The 17167-nt window shown below is 44.2% G+C and overlaps 1 protein-coding gene across 16 annotated transcripts in view; it reads right to left on the bottom strand.

Moving 5' to 3' along the window:
* Positions 1 to 17167, bottom strand: part of PTK2 (protein tyrosine kinase 2) — a 262540-nt gene that overhangs the window by 69819 nt on the left and 175554 nt on the right. For 7 of the 16 annotated variants that reach the window (XM_041769011.1, XM_041769012.1, XM_041769023.1 and 4 more), the window contains 5 exons: positions 12490 to 12573; positions 11488 to 11505; positions 5391 to 5447; positions 3964 to 3984; positions 2770 to 2867 (listed from right to left, as the gene is read on the bottom strand). In XM_041769011.1, coding sequence (XP_041624945.1) covers positions 2770 to 2867; positions 3964 to 3984; positions 5391 to 5447; positions 11488 to 11505; positions 12490 to 12573 — 278 coding nt within the window. The remainder of the gene's footprint in view (positions 1 to 2769; positions 2868 to 3963; positions 3985 to 5390; positions 5448 to 11487; positions 11506 to 12489; positions 12574 to 17167) is intronic. The other 9 variants (XM_041769013.1, XM_041769015.1, XM_041769016.1 and 6 more) reach the window with 5 other exon arrangements.

Raw genomic sequence — 17167 nt, 5'->3', positions numbered from 1 at the left:
TGCATCAGGCTCCCTGTGAGGAGCCTGCTTCTCCCTCTGCCTGGGTCTCTGCCTCTCTTTCTCAGTCTGTGTCTCTCATGAATAAATAAATACATCTTAAAAAAAAAAAAAAAGCATGAAATAAAGCCCACTAACCCTGCCATTATCCGTGTGGTCCTAGTAAGTCGCTCTACTGTGGCAACTTCAGACTGTTTGCCGATCAACAATCTATGGACTGCAGGGAGCTCAGAGATGACTGAGTTCAAATGGAGTAATTCAGTCAGGAAACTTCACCTCCCCCACATCTCAGCTGGGTGTAGCCAAGTCAAAAAGTTAGTTGGTCTTTGAGTAACTTTAGATCCAGGGCTCTTTCTACTGCATTTTGCCTCAAAGAACAAAGTTACGAGAATTACGAAGATAATATAGATATTGTAAAAAAAACAAAACAAAACAAAACCCATCAACCCCCCCCCCCAAAAAAAAACAACAACAACTGGAAGAGGAGTTAACAGCTAGAAATACATAATAAATGACAGAGTTGTATGTAAGTACAAAGGTAAAGGCTTTCAAAAAAAAAAAAAAAAAGGTAAAGGCTTTCGCTTTCAAAACTGAAGTTTAAAAAAATGAAACCTCTCATTTGTTTAGGGACATGATGGCAATTGTCCATTGTTCCTGACAAAAACAAAAAACAAAACAAAACAAAACTCTTTTAGCTCTCTAGTTCCAAAAATAATGGAACTAGTAATCACTATGTCACCTGTGCATGTACAAAGGATATGAAAAACTGACAGGTATGGAATTACTGGGGATAATGCCATTTGCAGTTTCCAAAGCAGGGGTCACACAAAAGGTCAATCATCTGTGTTACTACAGACCTTCATTGACTGAAGATGGGAGTTACATCCTGATAAACCCATCATAAGTTGAAAACATCCTAAGTTGAAAGTGTGCATAATATACATACCAAATGTAACACATAAAGTAAAAAAACTGTTAAGTTGAACCACCCTTATATACAACCATCGTTAAGATGGGGATAGTCTGTGTACCTTTATTAGCACCATCTGTGTACACCTCTTTAAAAAGTTTCTTGAGTGAGTATGTACTCTTATTTTCTCTCTTTCTTTAAAAGTAGGCTTCACGCCTAGCATGGAGGCCCAACGTGGGGCTAAGACTCACAGCCCTGAGATCAAGACCTAAAATCAAGAGTTAAACAGTTAGGGGCACCTGTGTAGCTAAGTGGTTGAGCATCTGCCTTTGGCTCAGGTTGTGATCCCATGGTCCTGGGACGGAGTTCAGGGTTCCTGTGGGGAGCCTGCTTCTCCTTCTGCCTATGTCTCTGCCTCTCTCTGTGTGTCTCTCATGAATAAATAAAATCTTTTTTATTTGTTTTAGATTTTATTCACGAGAGACAGAGAGAGACAGAGAAAGGCAGAAACACAGGCAGAGAGAGAAGCAGGCTCCATGTAGGGAGGCCTATGTGGGACTTGATCCTGGGACTCCAGGATCACACCCTGGACCGAAGGCGGGCGCTCAACCACTGAGCCACCTAGGCATCCCAATATAAATAAAATCTTAAAAAAAAAAAAAGTTGGACATTTAGCCAACTGAGCCACCCAGGTGCCTCTGTACTATTATTTTAAAATGTTTTAAAATTACTGATCTAATAAAAATAGATACAATAACCAGTGTTGGTAGGGATGCAGAGAAATGGGCACTCTTTATACACTGCTGCTAGGAATAGAAATGTCACAGTTTCTCTGGAGACAGTTCAGCAGTCAGTCAAAGAGCAGTTACCATGTGGCCCAGCAATTCCACTCCCAGATATCTACTCAAGAGAACTGGAAGCTATTCACACACAAACCTGTACAAGAGTGTTCACAGAGGTATTATTTGTAGCAGCTAAGACATGGTAACAACCCAAATGACCATCAACTGAAAAACAGACAAAAAGTGGTCTATCCATACAATCGAATGTCATTTAGCAATGAAAAGAATCGAAGCCCTGATACACACTACAACATGGATTACTCCTGAAAACATGTTAACTGAAAGTCCATCACAAAAGGCCATATATCATATGAGCCCATTTACATGAAATGTCCAGAACAGGCTAATCTACAGAAGCAGAAAGCAGACGAGTGGCTACCAGGAGCTGGAGGTAAGGTGGAATGAGAGTGAATGCTAAGGGATGTGGGGGCTTCTTTCTTCTTTCTTTCTTTCTTTCTTTCTTCTTTCTGGGGCAAAGAAAATGTGCTAGGGTGGATTGTGGTGGTGGATATACAACTCCATCAATATATTAAAAAACCACTCAATTGTACATTTTAAAAAAGTAAATTTTATGGTATGTGAGTTATACCTCAATAAAACTATTATTAAAGAAATAATTTAAAAAATTTTTTTTTAATTTTAAAAATTTGTTGATCCCTTCTGGAGGATAGTGTGGGGTAAATTAATGTTCTTCCCTTGAGAACATTAATTTGGGAATACTGGCCAGCTGGGAATACTGGCCAGCTGCTGTCAATGCTGGTCATCTGTCAACTCCGTGCAATGGACAATCATTGTGGAATCTACTGAGGAGAGAGGCTGCAAGAAGAGTAAAATCAATGGACCGACCCAGCCCTCTGAGAGCTAAGTGTGCCATTTTTCTGTTTCTCAATATACCAAGTAGGTTGATATGTATGACGAGCTTTGTAAAAGACATGTGCAAAGAACCGAGGACTCATGAAGACAAACAAGAGGCAAGGGTCAAAAAGGAATGCCAAATCCTGGTCACCGTGGAGGACTTACTGGGCTCATATAGACGCCTTGATGGACATCTCCAAACTGGCCTTCCCCGATGCAGCGTCCAAGCTCGATTCTTTCTCTCTGAATCTCATAATCCCTGGCTGCAAAACAGGATATATGTAAGTACAACATTCCAAATGTAGAAACGACACTTGACACATTTCATTTCATTATCATCCATGAGTACCAATTGCACTGGTGGCACATCATTCTATGAAAATGCTTTACATAGAGTGGAATTCTCTTAAACACTGTTTTAAAAGGAATTATATAAACTGTTACAGCATCACATGAACTACCAAAACCATGTGAGTTCTATTAAAGGTAGATTTTTTTCACATTTTTTTAATCTTGATTTAGTTTATATCTGTCTGATAGTTTTCTAAATAGTTTCTCCAAGTAGTAAATTATATGCTTAGGTAATCAGTGCTATTAGTTTAGGTATTAATATATGAAAGGCTAAAAATCACAGTTATTTAAAGCAATTATTTAATGAATAACTGAAGTTTGAAAATCGGGAGGCAACAGAAAAACTGTCATGAGAAACTTTACGTTTTAAAAGTTTAAGAGTTTTCCACTTTCTGACGATCCTATCTATATTATTCATGGAGCTAAAAGAGTTTAAAGAGGTCACTTCTAAAAACTAATTTCAAAATCAGGTGACTTGGAATCAAGGCTGAACATATCACATTATAAATTATGAATATTTTATATTTTTCAGAGCATTTGCCTCAAATTAATATATTAAGTCATTGTGATTTTACACAAAACCAATTATTTAGTAGGCTGTTGAGGCACGTGGAAATAAGATACCCACTAGAAACCTTGTCAATTGGTTCTAATCCAATTAACTGCTTAGTATTTTTTATTCTCTCCAGCAGGGAAGCCTGTCTGCACAACCCACACTGTGTGCATTCCATTAGTGTAGCTGCCAATGGAATAAAACCATAGCCAAATATTTCAAAACTCACCCCCCTGGCTTATCAAATTATAAACTACACAGAAAACCCAACCCAATTTTAGATAGTTCTTTTCCTCTTTAAAATCACTTTAGCTAGTAGTTCCATTGGTTTAACGGCATGAATAAACCAATGGAAAGTAGTTTAAAGATAAAGTTACTGAAAACTGAAACATCCCACATCATTCCATAGGTTGCAATTGCAAGCAAATGCAGTTATTTTAAAGGAATCCTGTTACCTTCATCTATTCCATAGCTTTCTGTATTGCAATTAAGGGAGAAAAAAATTGAAGACCTTGCTTAGAAATAACTAATAGCAATTAGGTTAACAACAACAAATTCCGAGAGTACATTTCAACATTTACTTTGCTACATATTTTAACCACAAACATCAGTTTAAAAAAAAAAAAAAAAGAGGACTAGACACAAGCAAACCCTGAATCTCCTCAAATTAACTCGATGTGATGTCAACAATGATTATTAATCTCCATTTCGTAAATTCTTGCATGAGAACTCATTTTTGTGGGGTCTGGACCTTACTACTCAACACTGAATGGTAAGTACATAAATACAAATTTGGATTCTCTGTAGGAATGTGTAAGGGACTCAAAGGCTAACCTAAATTTAAACATCTTTCCATGTTGCTACTGAAAGTCAAAATGCATGTTTCAGCTCTTCCTTCTGTTTTGAACCACTCTAATACAGGAGCTCTTATAAGGGGATTCAGAGTGCACCTGGGATAATGCAGGCCTGATGTTGGTAATGCCTCTTCAACATGTACCATTAATCCAAATGAGAGCATCTTTTAAAATAGCATCTTTTTAAAAATTCAAACAGGGTAAATAAAGTCCCTGAAACATTTATTTTACAAATATGTATGGCTCTATTGAAATCAGGACATCAGATATTAAATTATTAAGGCCTCTGGGGCTGTAAGGTAGGATCATAATTGAGCTTCTTTAAAAGATATAGTTAACTGTTTTTTTTTTTAATTTAAAAAAAACCATGTTTTTTAAAATTAAAAAAAAATTTTTTAAAGTAAATTCTATGCCACACGTGGGGACTGAACTTGCAACTCTGAGATCAAGAGTCACACACTCTAATGATTGAGCCAGCCAAGTGCCCCTAAAACATTTTCTTTAATGTGAGTGAAATTTCAAATGTGTCTCCAATTCAAGATCTGGGGCTGTATCCTCCAACATGGAATCTGGCTTCCAGGTTCTCTGAAATCAAGAAGCAGCACACAACAGAGAGAAGCAGAATGCTGGCGGAACACAATTAATTGAAATGCAATGAAGTGAATATGAGTATTTCTTTGAAGTGAATATATAGGTGTGTATATATATTTAACTTTAAACAAAAAAATCATCTACAGAGAAGATATTCTGTAATCAATAACCATTGTATCATCCTAGAGCCAGGACACAAGATTACGGAAAACCTGTAACTAAGCAGAACTTACTATAGATACTTGAACTTTTAGGCTTCTGACCTGAAACTAGCCAAATACAAAATAGGATTCTAAAGGTTGAAGAGAATATTTCTGTCATGCACTCAGTGAGCTATTAAAGAGAGTTCTAAGAAAACAATAACTAAAATTTAAATGTGAGATACTGAAAAGTTAAATACTGTCAAATCTGAAGAATAAAACCAGAAGCCTACTTACTTGACGGCATGGTGTAGGTATCTTCTTCGTCTATAATCTCAGCATAATCATCTGTTTCTGTAGGAAAGGAAGCAGATATGTTGGAAAAGGTTAAATATTTGACCTCCTGGCCTTTAATATAATTAGAAAAGGCAAAATGATCTGCCTAAATCTCCTACTATGCCGACATATTCTTAAAACACTATTACTCAATTTTTGCTCACACATGAGTCATTTATGGAAATAAAGTGACATCATGGTGCAGTCTGTTATAACACACAGACTTGTTTCTCAGGGAGCAAAGAGCTGGCACAGAAAGCCCTTGTGCAGAACGGAAAGACAGGGAGCAACTATGTACCAACTGCAAAACTCTCCCTCAACTACACGAAATACGTGTTTAAGGCCACACTGCCGTCTCCCAGGAGCTCTCCAAATGAGACTGGTATCTCAAAAACTGAGAATCTGACATTATTCACAAGTAGACTCTACAGCAGAATCTGAACGCTGGCCTCTTGGAAAACAAAAGTGATAGCCTGACTGCTGAGGAGACTAACTGGGTAACATGTTTCATTTGTTCCGGGTGGAAGGAACCCAGGAAGGCATCTCCTGTCACGCTATGCTCAGGTAGTTGAAGCGTACAGGCTAATGTCAGAAGGGTAAAAGGTCTAGCAGAAAGAATGGAATGGGAAGAGGCGGCATAGTAAAAGGAGGCTTCTTTGAGATGATGCCAAGGAGCTGCAGTGCTTCTACTACTCCTCTCAGTAATACAGTGACTTAGAAACCCACCTCCGTATCAACGGGGAAAACTCATCTGAAGGAAACAGCCCTCACTTGGACAACAATTATGCTGACTTAAGCCTTGCCCATTTTCCTCTTTCTATAAAGAGGAAAAGCTTTAGCTGCTCCAGCCTGAGGATGTAAGCTGCTGGGCCAGGGAAGGAGGGGCAGCACTTCCTGAATTACCTTTGAGGAGAGCTCTTCAAAGAGAAAATCTGACCAAGCATCTACCTTTAACCCCAGAGAAACTAAAAACTAAGTGTTCTTTCCTTTGTGCTGCCATGACTACTTCATTCAGATATCAAAATTATAGAAAAGAGAGAATACACACAGTCTACGTTCTTTAGGAGATCAATCATTGCACATATTGCTATGGTAATGACTGAGATCAGACCTCACAGTTCCTGGAAGAATTCAGTTCTTAATTAAAAGTGATTAAAGTAAAAAAAAAAAATTCAGCTAGCAGAGTGCAACATCAATAAATCAATTCTCCTTAAAGCATTTAGTAAATGTAAACTATTCCTAAATCCTACTGAGAGGTGGATAATCTGTATGGTTCTTACATGTTACCAGTAACACTACTTACAGGATTAAAGAACCTTTACATTCTTTTCTTTCTTTACTGCTCCCTCTTACCCTGTTCTCAGTGCGCTGGCATGTCCTCGGCCTGCAGCTTTGCTTTTGTGTAGGCTGGCTTAATGAAGGACAGTGGGAGATGATATTTGGGGACAGAAGGGAGCTTCTAAGGCACTTTAAGAAAAAGGACCACGCAGGGGAGGAATCTACACGAGTAGCTGAGACAAGAGAAGCAACACGTCACACACATGGCATCTGGGGATTGTTTTCCCTCCTTGTTCTGTGATTTGTGCCCTTCCCTCAGGAAGCTAACTAAGGCAGAATTTCCACCAACAACAGGCTCTACCCTCACTGCTTTCCTACAAAGCACACACCTGTAGAGGCCGAACACAGTAGGTGACCCCGGGGGTGGCAGGATCCGGGTGGTGACGGGTGCCAGACCCCCAGCCTCTGCTTCCCTTGCTGCCCCATTACCAGAAGTGTTTCAGGGACCCTTGCACCTGGCCCTTTGCTCTACTAAGGAGACATCACAGATCCATCAACCCCCCTGGCATGATTCCTTTTGTGGCTGGGGGGGTCACTGCCTGCCTGACGGAGAAGGGCACAAAGCTGCCAACGATATCAGAGTAGGCCTCTCACCCAGGACTTACCCCATAGTAGAGCTCATGCTGGCTCAGCCAATTCTGGTGTCAGCTGAAGCGTCATCCAGCCAGAGACCTGCCTCAAACTAACCTGCCCCTGACCCCCCTCACTCTTAGTTATGCTGCCCGGCTTACTTTCCTCAGTGTCATCACTACCAACCAGCTGGCAGTCCTCTTGTTCCTTGTCAACTGTCTGCCCGCTCCACACAGAGAGCCCAGGGGAGCAGAGCCCTCGTGCATCTTCCACTCATCTCAGCACCCAACATGGTGCCTGGCACACAGAAGGGGTAAGGCACGTACTTGCTGAAGAGAGGACAACTTCACTGCGACCACACAGTGAGCAGACTAAAGCTGAGGCAAAGAAGTATGTGGTCCATGCAGGGTCCTGCAGACCATACGGGGTGGAGCTGCAGCGCCCGGGACGGGCACATACCCTGCTCCACCCTGCGAGGTCATCTCACCTGTCTGCTGTAGCTGTGCCCTTGTGTGTAAAATGGGGACACATCCACCTTGCAGGGTTGTTATGAGGATTACAGGAGATACATACAAAGTCGAGGTGTGGACCTGTGCAGGATAGATGATCCGTGTGGTTTTGCTTCTTCTGAGTGCTCTCGGGGAAGAATCTGGCAGCAGAGGGGTTCCTGACTGCTGAGACTCTCAGTCGGCCCTCCTGGTTTGACTGCAATGGCTTCTGAGACTGTCTCTTTTTAGAAAAGCCTCACTAGAAATACTAACCTCTGAAAATATTATGAAGCCATAAAAATTAAATGGCTGATATACATCAGGCTAGCATACAAAATTGATTTGGGAAAAATCAAGTTGCAGATACCTTAATTAATTGACACAATCACAAAAGAGCCTGTAATTCCTTCCTCTCTTTGGATTGGAAAGCTATCTGGGAATCACTCAGGCTGACACCGAGGTGCAGACATGTGTACTGAGCTGTACCATGACTAGAGACTTTTCGCTGCAGTGAACGGTACTAGTGGCCTCTGAGCTGGTTCCTAAGGAACAGTCACTGCTGTTGAAGGCACACAGACCTACAGAAGTTTCATCGTAATCTCTACAGAGGAGCTTTCAGGTTGTAATACGTGGCATATTTCCCCAAGAATGCTTGATATTGACTTGGTTCTATTTTCCTTACCCGGTTTTTAGCATTACAGGATATGATACTGATACAAGAGGCATTTTTACACACTTAAGGGCCCCTGAAAAATTGAAGCCTGACTTGAAATTGCCAGGTCTCCCCAAACAATGATACAAGGAAAACCAACATAAAGAAAGGAAACAAGTTGAAGATCTGAGCACCAATAAGGAAAGCCAGATCTGCCTACTGACGATGATGGCAGCATTCCTGAGCTCACCACACCGCGGACGTTATTAGAAACTGTTAATGCTGATCCAGGGAGGGGGTACTGCTAGCATCATCCCACTTCACAGACAGGAGGCTGGGGCTCCCAGGGCACAAGTCAGGTCCTCAAGGTCCCAAAGCCAATCGGTGGCAGGCTGCTACTCACAGCAGTGCTTAGGCACAGAGCCTGGGCTGTGCTGTCCCGGGCCTCATCCTTTATTATCTTCCACAACATTTACAGGGACTTTTATATATCTTTTAAAGTTTTTAAAGTAATCTCTATACCTAATGTGGAACTTGAACTCCAACCCCCAGATCAAGAGTTGCACGCTCCACCAAAAAGCCCCTGGGGACTTCTGTGAGACCATGTACCCTATGCTATGAAACTATGGAATATTCCTCTAGGATATTTGGGGGATCTCTCCCCACCTTCCAACATGAGCACAGTTTGGCTCCAGGAATGTTCAAAGGATGGGGACCTGTGTATTTGGGAGACTATTTCCATGAATTAAATATTTCAAAACAAACATTTTTAAAAATGGAGACTCCTAAAACCTTGTACAACATAATAATTTGAAAGGCTGGGTATCACAATATATAGTAAAATAAAAATGAGAGGAAGACACATAAAGAGGACAGTGACAGCTCAGAACTTAGGGGAGAAAAGAATGAAGTTCTCCTCTTAGAGCAAGGTGAACAGGTGGAGTCAAGCTGCTACTGAAAACAAGGACACGGCTGCACAGCGTCCAAGCCTCATGCTCTGTCACGCAGTCTGCCGCCTTTGGAGCCCGAGGCGCACATGTTGGTGCAACAGCACAAGAGCCTTCAGGCTCACAAATTTGTCCAGTGCAGACCATCTGCTCACCGACCATGGGAGAGGGGGTAGACAGGGTGCTTCAGGGGCACCTCCTCCAACCACCTGGCGGAAAATGGTCCCCTTTCCCCTTGTGGTGCTTGGGCCATGGCTTGGACACTTGTAATTCTGAAAACTCGTTCCCCTGGCCACCACCTCCTGCTGCCCTCGGGAAGTCAGAACGGGACACCAATCCCACAGAGCCACATCTCTGTGGACAAGACAACTCGGGCAATTCAGCGGGGCTGGCCCATGGCCTGGCTTCCTGTTCCACCTGCATGACGGACAGGGGCCGCTAGCACAGAGCCCCGGAAAGCAGGGAAGAGTTCTCTCCTGGAAGCCAGGAAGGGCTCCTCTGTGCTCTTTTGTATCCACGGCTCTATGACCCAGCCCAGGGTCGGCTGCTCTCCCCTGTCCCAGGGTAGACAGCATGTCTCTTAGACTCCGCTGGTCAGTGTCTGCTGCAACTGTCCAACTCTGCTGCTGTGGGCCAGCGGGTAGGCAGCCCTCTACCACAATGGCTGTGGCTGTGCTGCAATACAGTCTTACCTGTGGACCCTGAAATGTGAATTTCATGCAGTTCTGATGCCACAAACACTATTCTTTTTTTTTATTTTCCCCCAATCATTAGAAAGAGTAATAATAATCCTGTGCTCCAGGGGCAATTGGAAAGAGGCAGGCTGTATTTTGCCCATGGGCCTCAGTGTGTGGCCTCCTGACCTAGACCAAGTGACTAAAGCCCTGAAGTCCAGCTTACTCATCTGTAAAATGGGAGCAGAAATACTTGCCCCAACTGATTGCTAGAATTGGGAAAGTCAAATGTGGGGAAAATGATTTTATCACATAGAATGTGGGAATAAGCTCATGTTTATAAACACTTGTTCCAATTCTCATGCTTTTACAGTAATCCTCACAACAACCGCTGAGGCCTTTTACGGATGAAGACACATGAGATGAAGCAATTTCAACCAGGCTGCTGGTGACATGATGGGGCAGTGGGGGAGCATGAGGCTGGAGCCTGTGCTCCTTAGGCCCCCCTTGGGCTCTGCAGAGAGGACAATGCTGGAGTCACACACCAAGCACCTGTGCACAGGGGGCTCCGCGCCAGCAGTGACTGCTAACTAACTGTAAGTACCAAGGACTGGATCTGCATGCTGTCAGTCCCTGGAACAGACACGCTTTCTCAGTCGTGTTTAGTTAAGATCCTTCACTACTCGAGTTATCAGTCCTACCACGAAGATGACACAGCTGAAACCTTCAGTAAAAGCACTCTCTCATGTGATCATGAGGAAAAATGCTATTCCCTGTAATTTGAGTTTAGTGTAAAGAGTATGAAGTTCCATGCAGGCAGCACATGAAGCGGAGAACATAAAACACAATACCTGACTTTCAAATTTCTAGTTTTTTAAGTACTACACTCGACCGCTTGAAGAACAGTCATTATCACTGTTGCAGATATTTCTCTAGTTTGTATGATTCTTAAAAATCACTTTTCATTCCTTCCTTTCTGCTATCTACTCTCAAGCTAAGAATTATGATATATATATACATGTATGTATGTGTATGTATATATACACAGTCCTTGGGAAATGCTCTATGGACTTCTATTATTTAAAGCTTTCAAGTGCGACTAATCTTATTGACTAGTACTGTTTTTGACAATTGTTCTAGAAATCTAAAGTGTTAATACTGAAATCCAGAAAATTCACTATGTGTATACCCAACCCAAATTTACCACTGAGACATGACAGAGAAACTGGCAAAGCCCTAAACAATTTTTAAGAGATCATTTGTTCACATCATTATTTTTTCATATGTGCTTTTCTGGATCAAAACCACATTTTGCCTCTCATTAAATACTAAACCATTTTTACGGTTAAATAACTCTATTAGTAACACAAACGTGAAAATAAATATTACCGTCCCCACTAATTTCATCTGCAGATCCAGGTGGCATGCAAAGAAAGGGAGGGTGGGGGAGGAAGGAGGGCAGGGAGGGGAGAGAAGGAGACACACTATTAAAAAGACAAGTAAGTCAAAGCACAAGGAAAACAAAAAAATCACCCCCCAGGTCTAATTCAAAAGATGAAAGAGCAACTGCAGTAGTGAGTGCGTTTACTCGGTGTAAGGGCATTATGCTGAGTTTCCAGCTATCCACACGTCATACAAAGTTCCACAGAAGTTCTGTAAAGCTGGTTTCTACCATACTGAGCAAAATTAATCTGATAGGCTCTCGCAGTTAAATGCTAAAAATAGCCTTTATCCCCTCAAAGGGAAGTGTCCTGTCAGATAAAAATGAAGATAACCAGTCATTAAGGTGTCTGGTGAAGGCCAGCCTCCCCCAGTGAGCCATGGGGTCCAATTACATGGAGCCACAGGCCAGGCCCAGCACACAAGCTGTACAAGTCAAGCTTCCACTTAAATTTATGCAGTGTTTGGAGAAATTCCTATTCTGATGATACAAATTATCTCCACTTTCCAGAAAATGATCCAAGTGGCCTGGCTGCCTCTGCTCTGAGGCATCCCTGAGTATCTGCCAGCAAAGCATGAAAAACAGCCTGGGGCTCACTCTGACCATTCTCTGTTCAGCTGCATGCCACTTTAGGAAACCCGCAGTGGAAAACGAGGTACCTGCTGGTGGCCCCTGAGGTAGAACATGAAGACCCCATAAACGAAACCAGGAAGCCACGCCTTGCCCTGTCATGCATTTAAAAACAAGCCAACAGGCAAGTCGTCTCTTGGAGAGCAGCCCAAAGACGGTCAACATGAACCGTCGCCCCCGTATGGCTGCTGAGCAGCAGACAGCACATACGCTGACACCCAATTAAGGCACACTCTGCTCAGGACAGTCTACAAGCGTCCCGTTAGGCCCGCTGCCAGGGCGCGGCGGTTAGTGAGAGCTGGCGCGAGCGAGTGCAGTACCCGTAGGAGAAGGCTCATGGGAACAGAAGACCAAAGGGAGAAAGCGCCTAGCTTTCTTAACTTTATGTTGGCAGGGACTGACTCCTTTATAAAGAGGCAAGAGGAAGAAAGAGAAAAATAGAAACACATTATTTCATACAAAAATACAAAAGAAAACTTATGTTACATTTTAAGGCAGATGTATAAAAGCAAATACAAAATTGCGATGCTTTTATTTGACTATTGGCACACTTTATCTCTTACTATGATTGACTTTAGTTTTAAAAATCATATTAATATTTTAAAATACAAGTTCCTCTTTTAGCAAAGATTAGCACTAGGTATCGAAACTTGCAGCCAGACACATGAGTTTCCCAGCTCTGCAGAGCCAGCCAAGTGTAGGTGTCACAGATATTTTTACAAATAACAAAACTAAAACAAAACGAAACAAGACAATAAACAAAGACCAAAACAAAGTAAATAATTCAAGGATCCTGTGAACATTCAGCCATAAAGAAAAATTGCCAGAACCTAGCAGATCCCGATTTGCGAAAGAGTCTTACGAGCACTTTTTCCCAAATCATCAGCAAAGACACAGACTCTCAGACCTTAAGTGTATACCCTATATATATGACCTAAACATAAAAACTGTGATGGGGATGTCTGAACACACAGGCCGCAGAGCCCCCTACTCACTAGGGTCGTCTGCTCACTTCGCTGCCTCGCTCACGTACTGTAGACTCCTGTGACAGCCAGTCCCCTCTGCCCTGGACACGAGCTGCATCCTCGCCCGCCAGGAGCACGCCGCACAGCAGCCCCAAGAAGCAACAATTATGGTGTGGTACGGGGAACAGTGGGCATCTGTCAAGGTGAGGTCAGCACAGGGCACATACGGCTCTTGAAGATGCAGTGGTGAGAACACGTGACACAGAAGACGCAGGAGACGTGCAACACTCAACTGCATTTCCCAGGGGTCCCGTCAAGAAAGGCCCGTACTTCAGGTGAGACCCAGGGAGAGTGGGACCCGGATCCACCGAAGGCAGAGACTTACAGACGGTATCAACGTGTCAGGAACAGAAGCAAGAGGAATGGAAACAGCACGTGGCGATATTTCAGATGCTGGGCCAGGACCCCAGCCCCATTACTAAGGGTTGCATCTCCCCCCATCAGCTGCCCGTGGTTGTCGGGGAAGAACGGGGGCCTGGTGCGAAGCCTGAATGCACTGTCAGGCTGGATGGAGCCCGGGCCTGGGGCCGAGGAGGAGGGCAGGGATGAGGGCAGGGACGTGCCCAGGTGAGACAGGAACATGGACCGTGGGGAAGGTGACAGCATTCCATCAGGAGTACATTTTCTCATTTCTGTAATTATGTTATGAGCATGTAAGATGACATCTTTGGTCTCAGAAAATACACACTGGAGCATTTCTAAGTAAAGGGACCCACCATGTCGGCAAGTGCTTTCAAATGGCTCAAGGGGGAAAAAAATGAACAAAGGTAAGTGGGCCAGGATATAAACATAGTGAATTTGATAAAGAATATGAGAGACTTCATTTTACTGCTCTTAAACCCATCTTCTACGTGTGGAATTATGGAGACATAACAAATACAAAGAACAGGTATTTGAATTGAGATGCTGGCTTCACCACTCATTCCTTGACCTTGGAAAAGTTAACCGCGCTTGTTTGTGTTTTATTTATAAAATGAGGTTTCCTTGAGTGGAGCCGTGGAGAAGGCCCAAGGGATTCCCCAGGCACCTGTCCCCGGGCAGCCACTGCCTAAGTGCTAGCTGGTCCCATTTTTCTATTGTTTATTTTCTTTCTAAACAGAGCTGAGTACTCTTTATATTGACTTAAAAGGCAAATAGTTTCAAAAAAATTTAACTTTTCTTCAGTAATACCAAGGTTACCCTACATCATTAAAAATGCTATTAGGACTCTTCTTCTATTTATGTAGGTAATTATTTTATTCAAGACGATGACTTTACATTTGTTGAACACCTACCGTGAGCAGGACACACTGTATATAGATGCTGTGTTTACAGCAAACATGTCCCCCGACTCCTACCTTATTCAGTTTATAAGTTCTAGTATGGGGGGAAAATAAACAAAAAGGTAAATTACCTGGTGTGTCAATACTAAGAGCTATAGAGAAAAACAGAGCAGAGGTGGGCATGGAGTATTTATTTTCTAGTGTGGCTGCAACTTTAAATATGGAAGGAGTTGCTTGTAAAACGCCTTGAGGGGCAGAGGGAGAGGGCGGTGCAAACATCGGGGCAGAAGAAGCAGCAGCTGAGCACTGCCTCTGCAGAAGGGAGCCTGGGCCACACGCCAAGGAGCAGGGAGGTCAGGCAGGACGATGCAAGAGTCGGTGTGTGTGTGTGCGCGCATGCGGGCGCGCGGGCGCGCGCGCGTGTGTGTGTGTGTGTGTGTGTGTGTGATGATACACACTTGGGAGCCCATGTCAGGGCTCTGGCTGTCACTGTGAATGATGTGGGGTGGACACAGGTGAAAAAGGAAGTGAGAGGATTGGCCTTAGCCTTTAAAGGTTTCCTGGGGTGCTGTAACAGGGTGTAAGGAGAACTGCTAGGTTACTGCAAGAAACAAGGCACGGAGTATGTGCGTCTGAACAAGGGCAGGTGCATGGAAAGCTTGGACTGAATACACTCAGAGGACGGAGCCCCCTAGGATGTGCCAATCAACTGAATGTAGAGGAAGAAGCAGCACAGCATCAGAACAACCCCAAAGCCTCTGGTCTGATCAGCAAGAAGGAAGGAACCACCACTTAATAAGAGGAGAGACTGAGGAGTATGTGCTTGGTGGGGAGACCAGGAGTTCACTTTCGAGCACAGTTAAGCATGAGATTCTCATGAGACCTCAGAGTGGACCTGCTGAAGAGATAGTTGGCTGCAAGAGTAGAGTTCAGGGAAGCTTCTGGGATTAAGATGACAATTTGGGAGTCGCCAGCATAATTAAGGCATGAAACACAGTAAGATCCTCAAGGAGGCAACTGCCGGCAGGGAAGAGGCCCGAAGACTGAGAGCTGGGGTCATCCCACGTGGAGACTGGGGTTGTAGCAGCAAGGAAGGCAAAAAGCCAGGGAAGCACAATCTTCAGAAGCAGGATGACGGGGCCACAACGCCTTCTATGCCAAGTTCCGTTCTCAGGCCAACAAGAAGAGGGCCAGAGCCCCACCGGCAGGGGCCAGTGGTTGGAAGAATCCTCTAGCACGAACATGGAGATCATCTGGGACTTGGAGGGCGCCGGGGGGGGGGGGGGGGGGTAGCCGTGTGCCAGGAATGCAGGACAGTCTTGTTCTGAGGGAGGACAGTTTGGAAGGGGTAACAAGAAGCAATGGATACTGGGTTCACCTCCAGTCCAGGTGTGGCGACGGCTCGGAGGGGAAGCCATGGCTGTGACTACGAGGGTGGCAGGGGCTACCACTGGGGAGGGGAGGCGACCAGGGGCTCAGAGAAGATGCAGGTGAGGGCGGGAGAGAACACACAGGGCTACTCAAGGAATTGGCACACCCGGGGTCAGTGTGAGGGGATCAGCGCTTTCCCGCTCATCTTTAGCTGCACAAGTGAAACAACAGTCCCTGTGACATGCTTCTCAGGCCCACCTCTTTGCTCAGACAGTACAGGTCAGGGCCGATGATATGTGGGGGGAAACAGCCCTAGCAACCATCCAACCCGGCTCAGTCGTGGGAGCCCCCTGCCCCTGACAATGCCAAAACCCCACAAATTTGTATTGATGCTTGAAAGCACAGAGGCACAAGATCTGGTTAGCGAGGCAACTCATCATTTTAAAAACTAGAAAATACAGGGAACAAGCAGTTTTCTCATCTTCTCAGAGCAACTGAACAGCCGATCAGGAAAAGCTATCTTTACAAGTATAAGAGCTAAATAACGGAAAGCACAGCGCAAGTCACGTGTGGCCACTCTGCGGCCCCTGACATAATCCAGGCATGTGGCCGCTGAGGCTCTTGGGTGTAATGCCCACAGGAACCTCATGATGGGGGGGTCACACACAACCAAATCTACTGGTCAGTCTTAGTGTCATGTAGAGACACAGCCAGCTGTGGGCGGTGTATTCTTGTAAAGCAAAATCACTGCACCTGAATCTGACCAAACTTCCCTGGATCCTAATGAGCAGCTCCTAGGGAACACAGAAATATAGGGGCTTCAGCATCGATCACAGGGTTGTGCCCAGCTAGACCCAGAGGGTGGGGACGCAGCGTAGGTGACACAATCTCTTCAACAGATAAAGCACTACATTGCCCCTGACTATGTGGAGGTGATCGGGGGAAGGTGGGCATATGCTCCATGCTGGAAACAGGTGCACAGGCTAAGGTAACAGATGTGTGTGGCCAGGAAAGACTGTGGAAAAGTGAATATCCTGTTTAGTTTGCTGTTGTACTCCTTGTTCTGCTTCTCAGGTGGGCTTTTTCTCACTCTGCTCCCTGCAGGGGGGCCACAGGGATGTCTCTACCTGTCTGTAGCTGAGGGGTGGTTGGCTCCGGATACTATGTTGCAATATGACCCGATATTTCAGTACCCATGAGGCTCCAGGGTATTTTTATCAATTCCTTTAGAATCCAGAGAGGAGAGGCAGAGGGTTCAGGAGCCCAAATCTCAGCAGAGGCAAAGAGAGTTCAACTGGCAGTGGAGTACTACTGGCGGTAGAAGGAAGCCAGCACAGTGG

This window comes from Vulpes lagopus, chromosome 9 (assembly GCF_018345385.1).
Source record: "Vulpes lagopus strain Blue_001 chromosome 9, ASM1834538v1, whole genome shotgun sequence".
Classification (NCBI taxonomy): Eukaryota; Metazoa; Chordata; class Mammalia; order Carnivora; family Canidae; genus Vulpes; species Vulpes lagopus.
The sequence above is the reverse complement of the archived record's forward strand: the minus strand, read 5'-3'. Positions and strand labels throughout refer to the sequence as shown.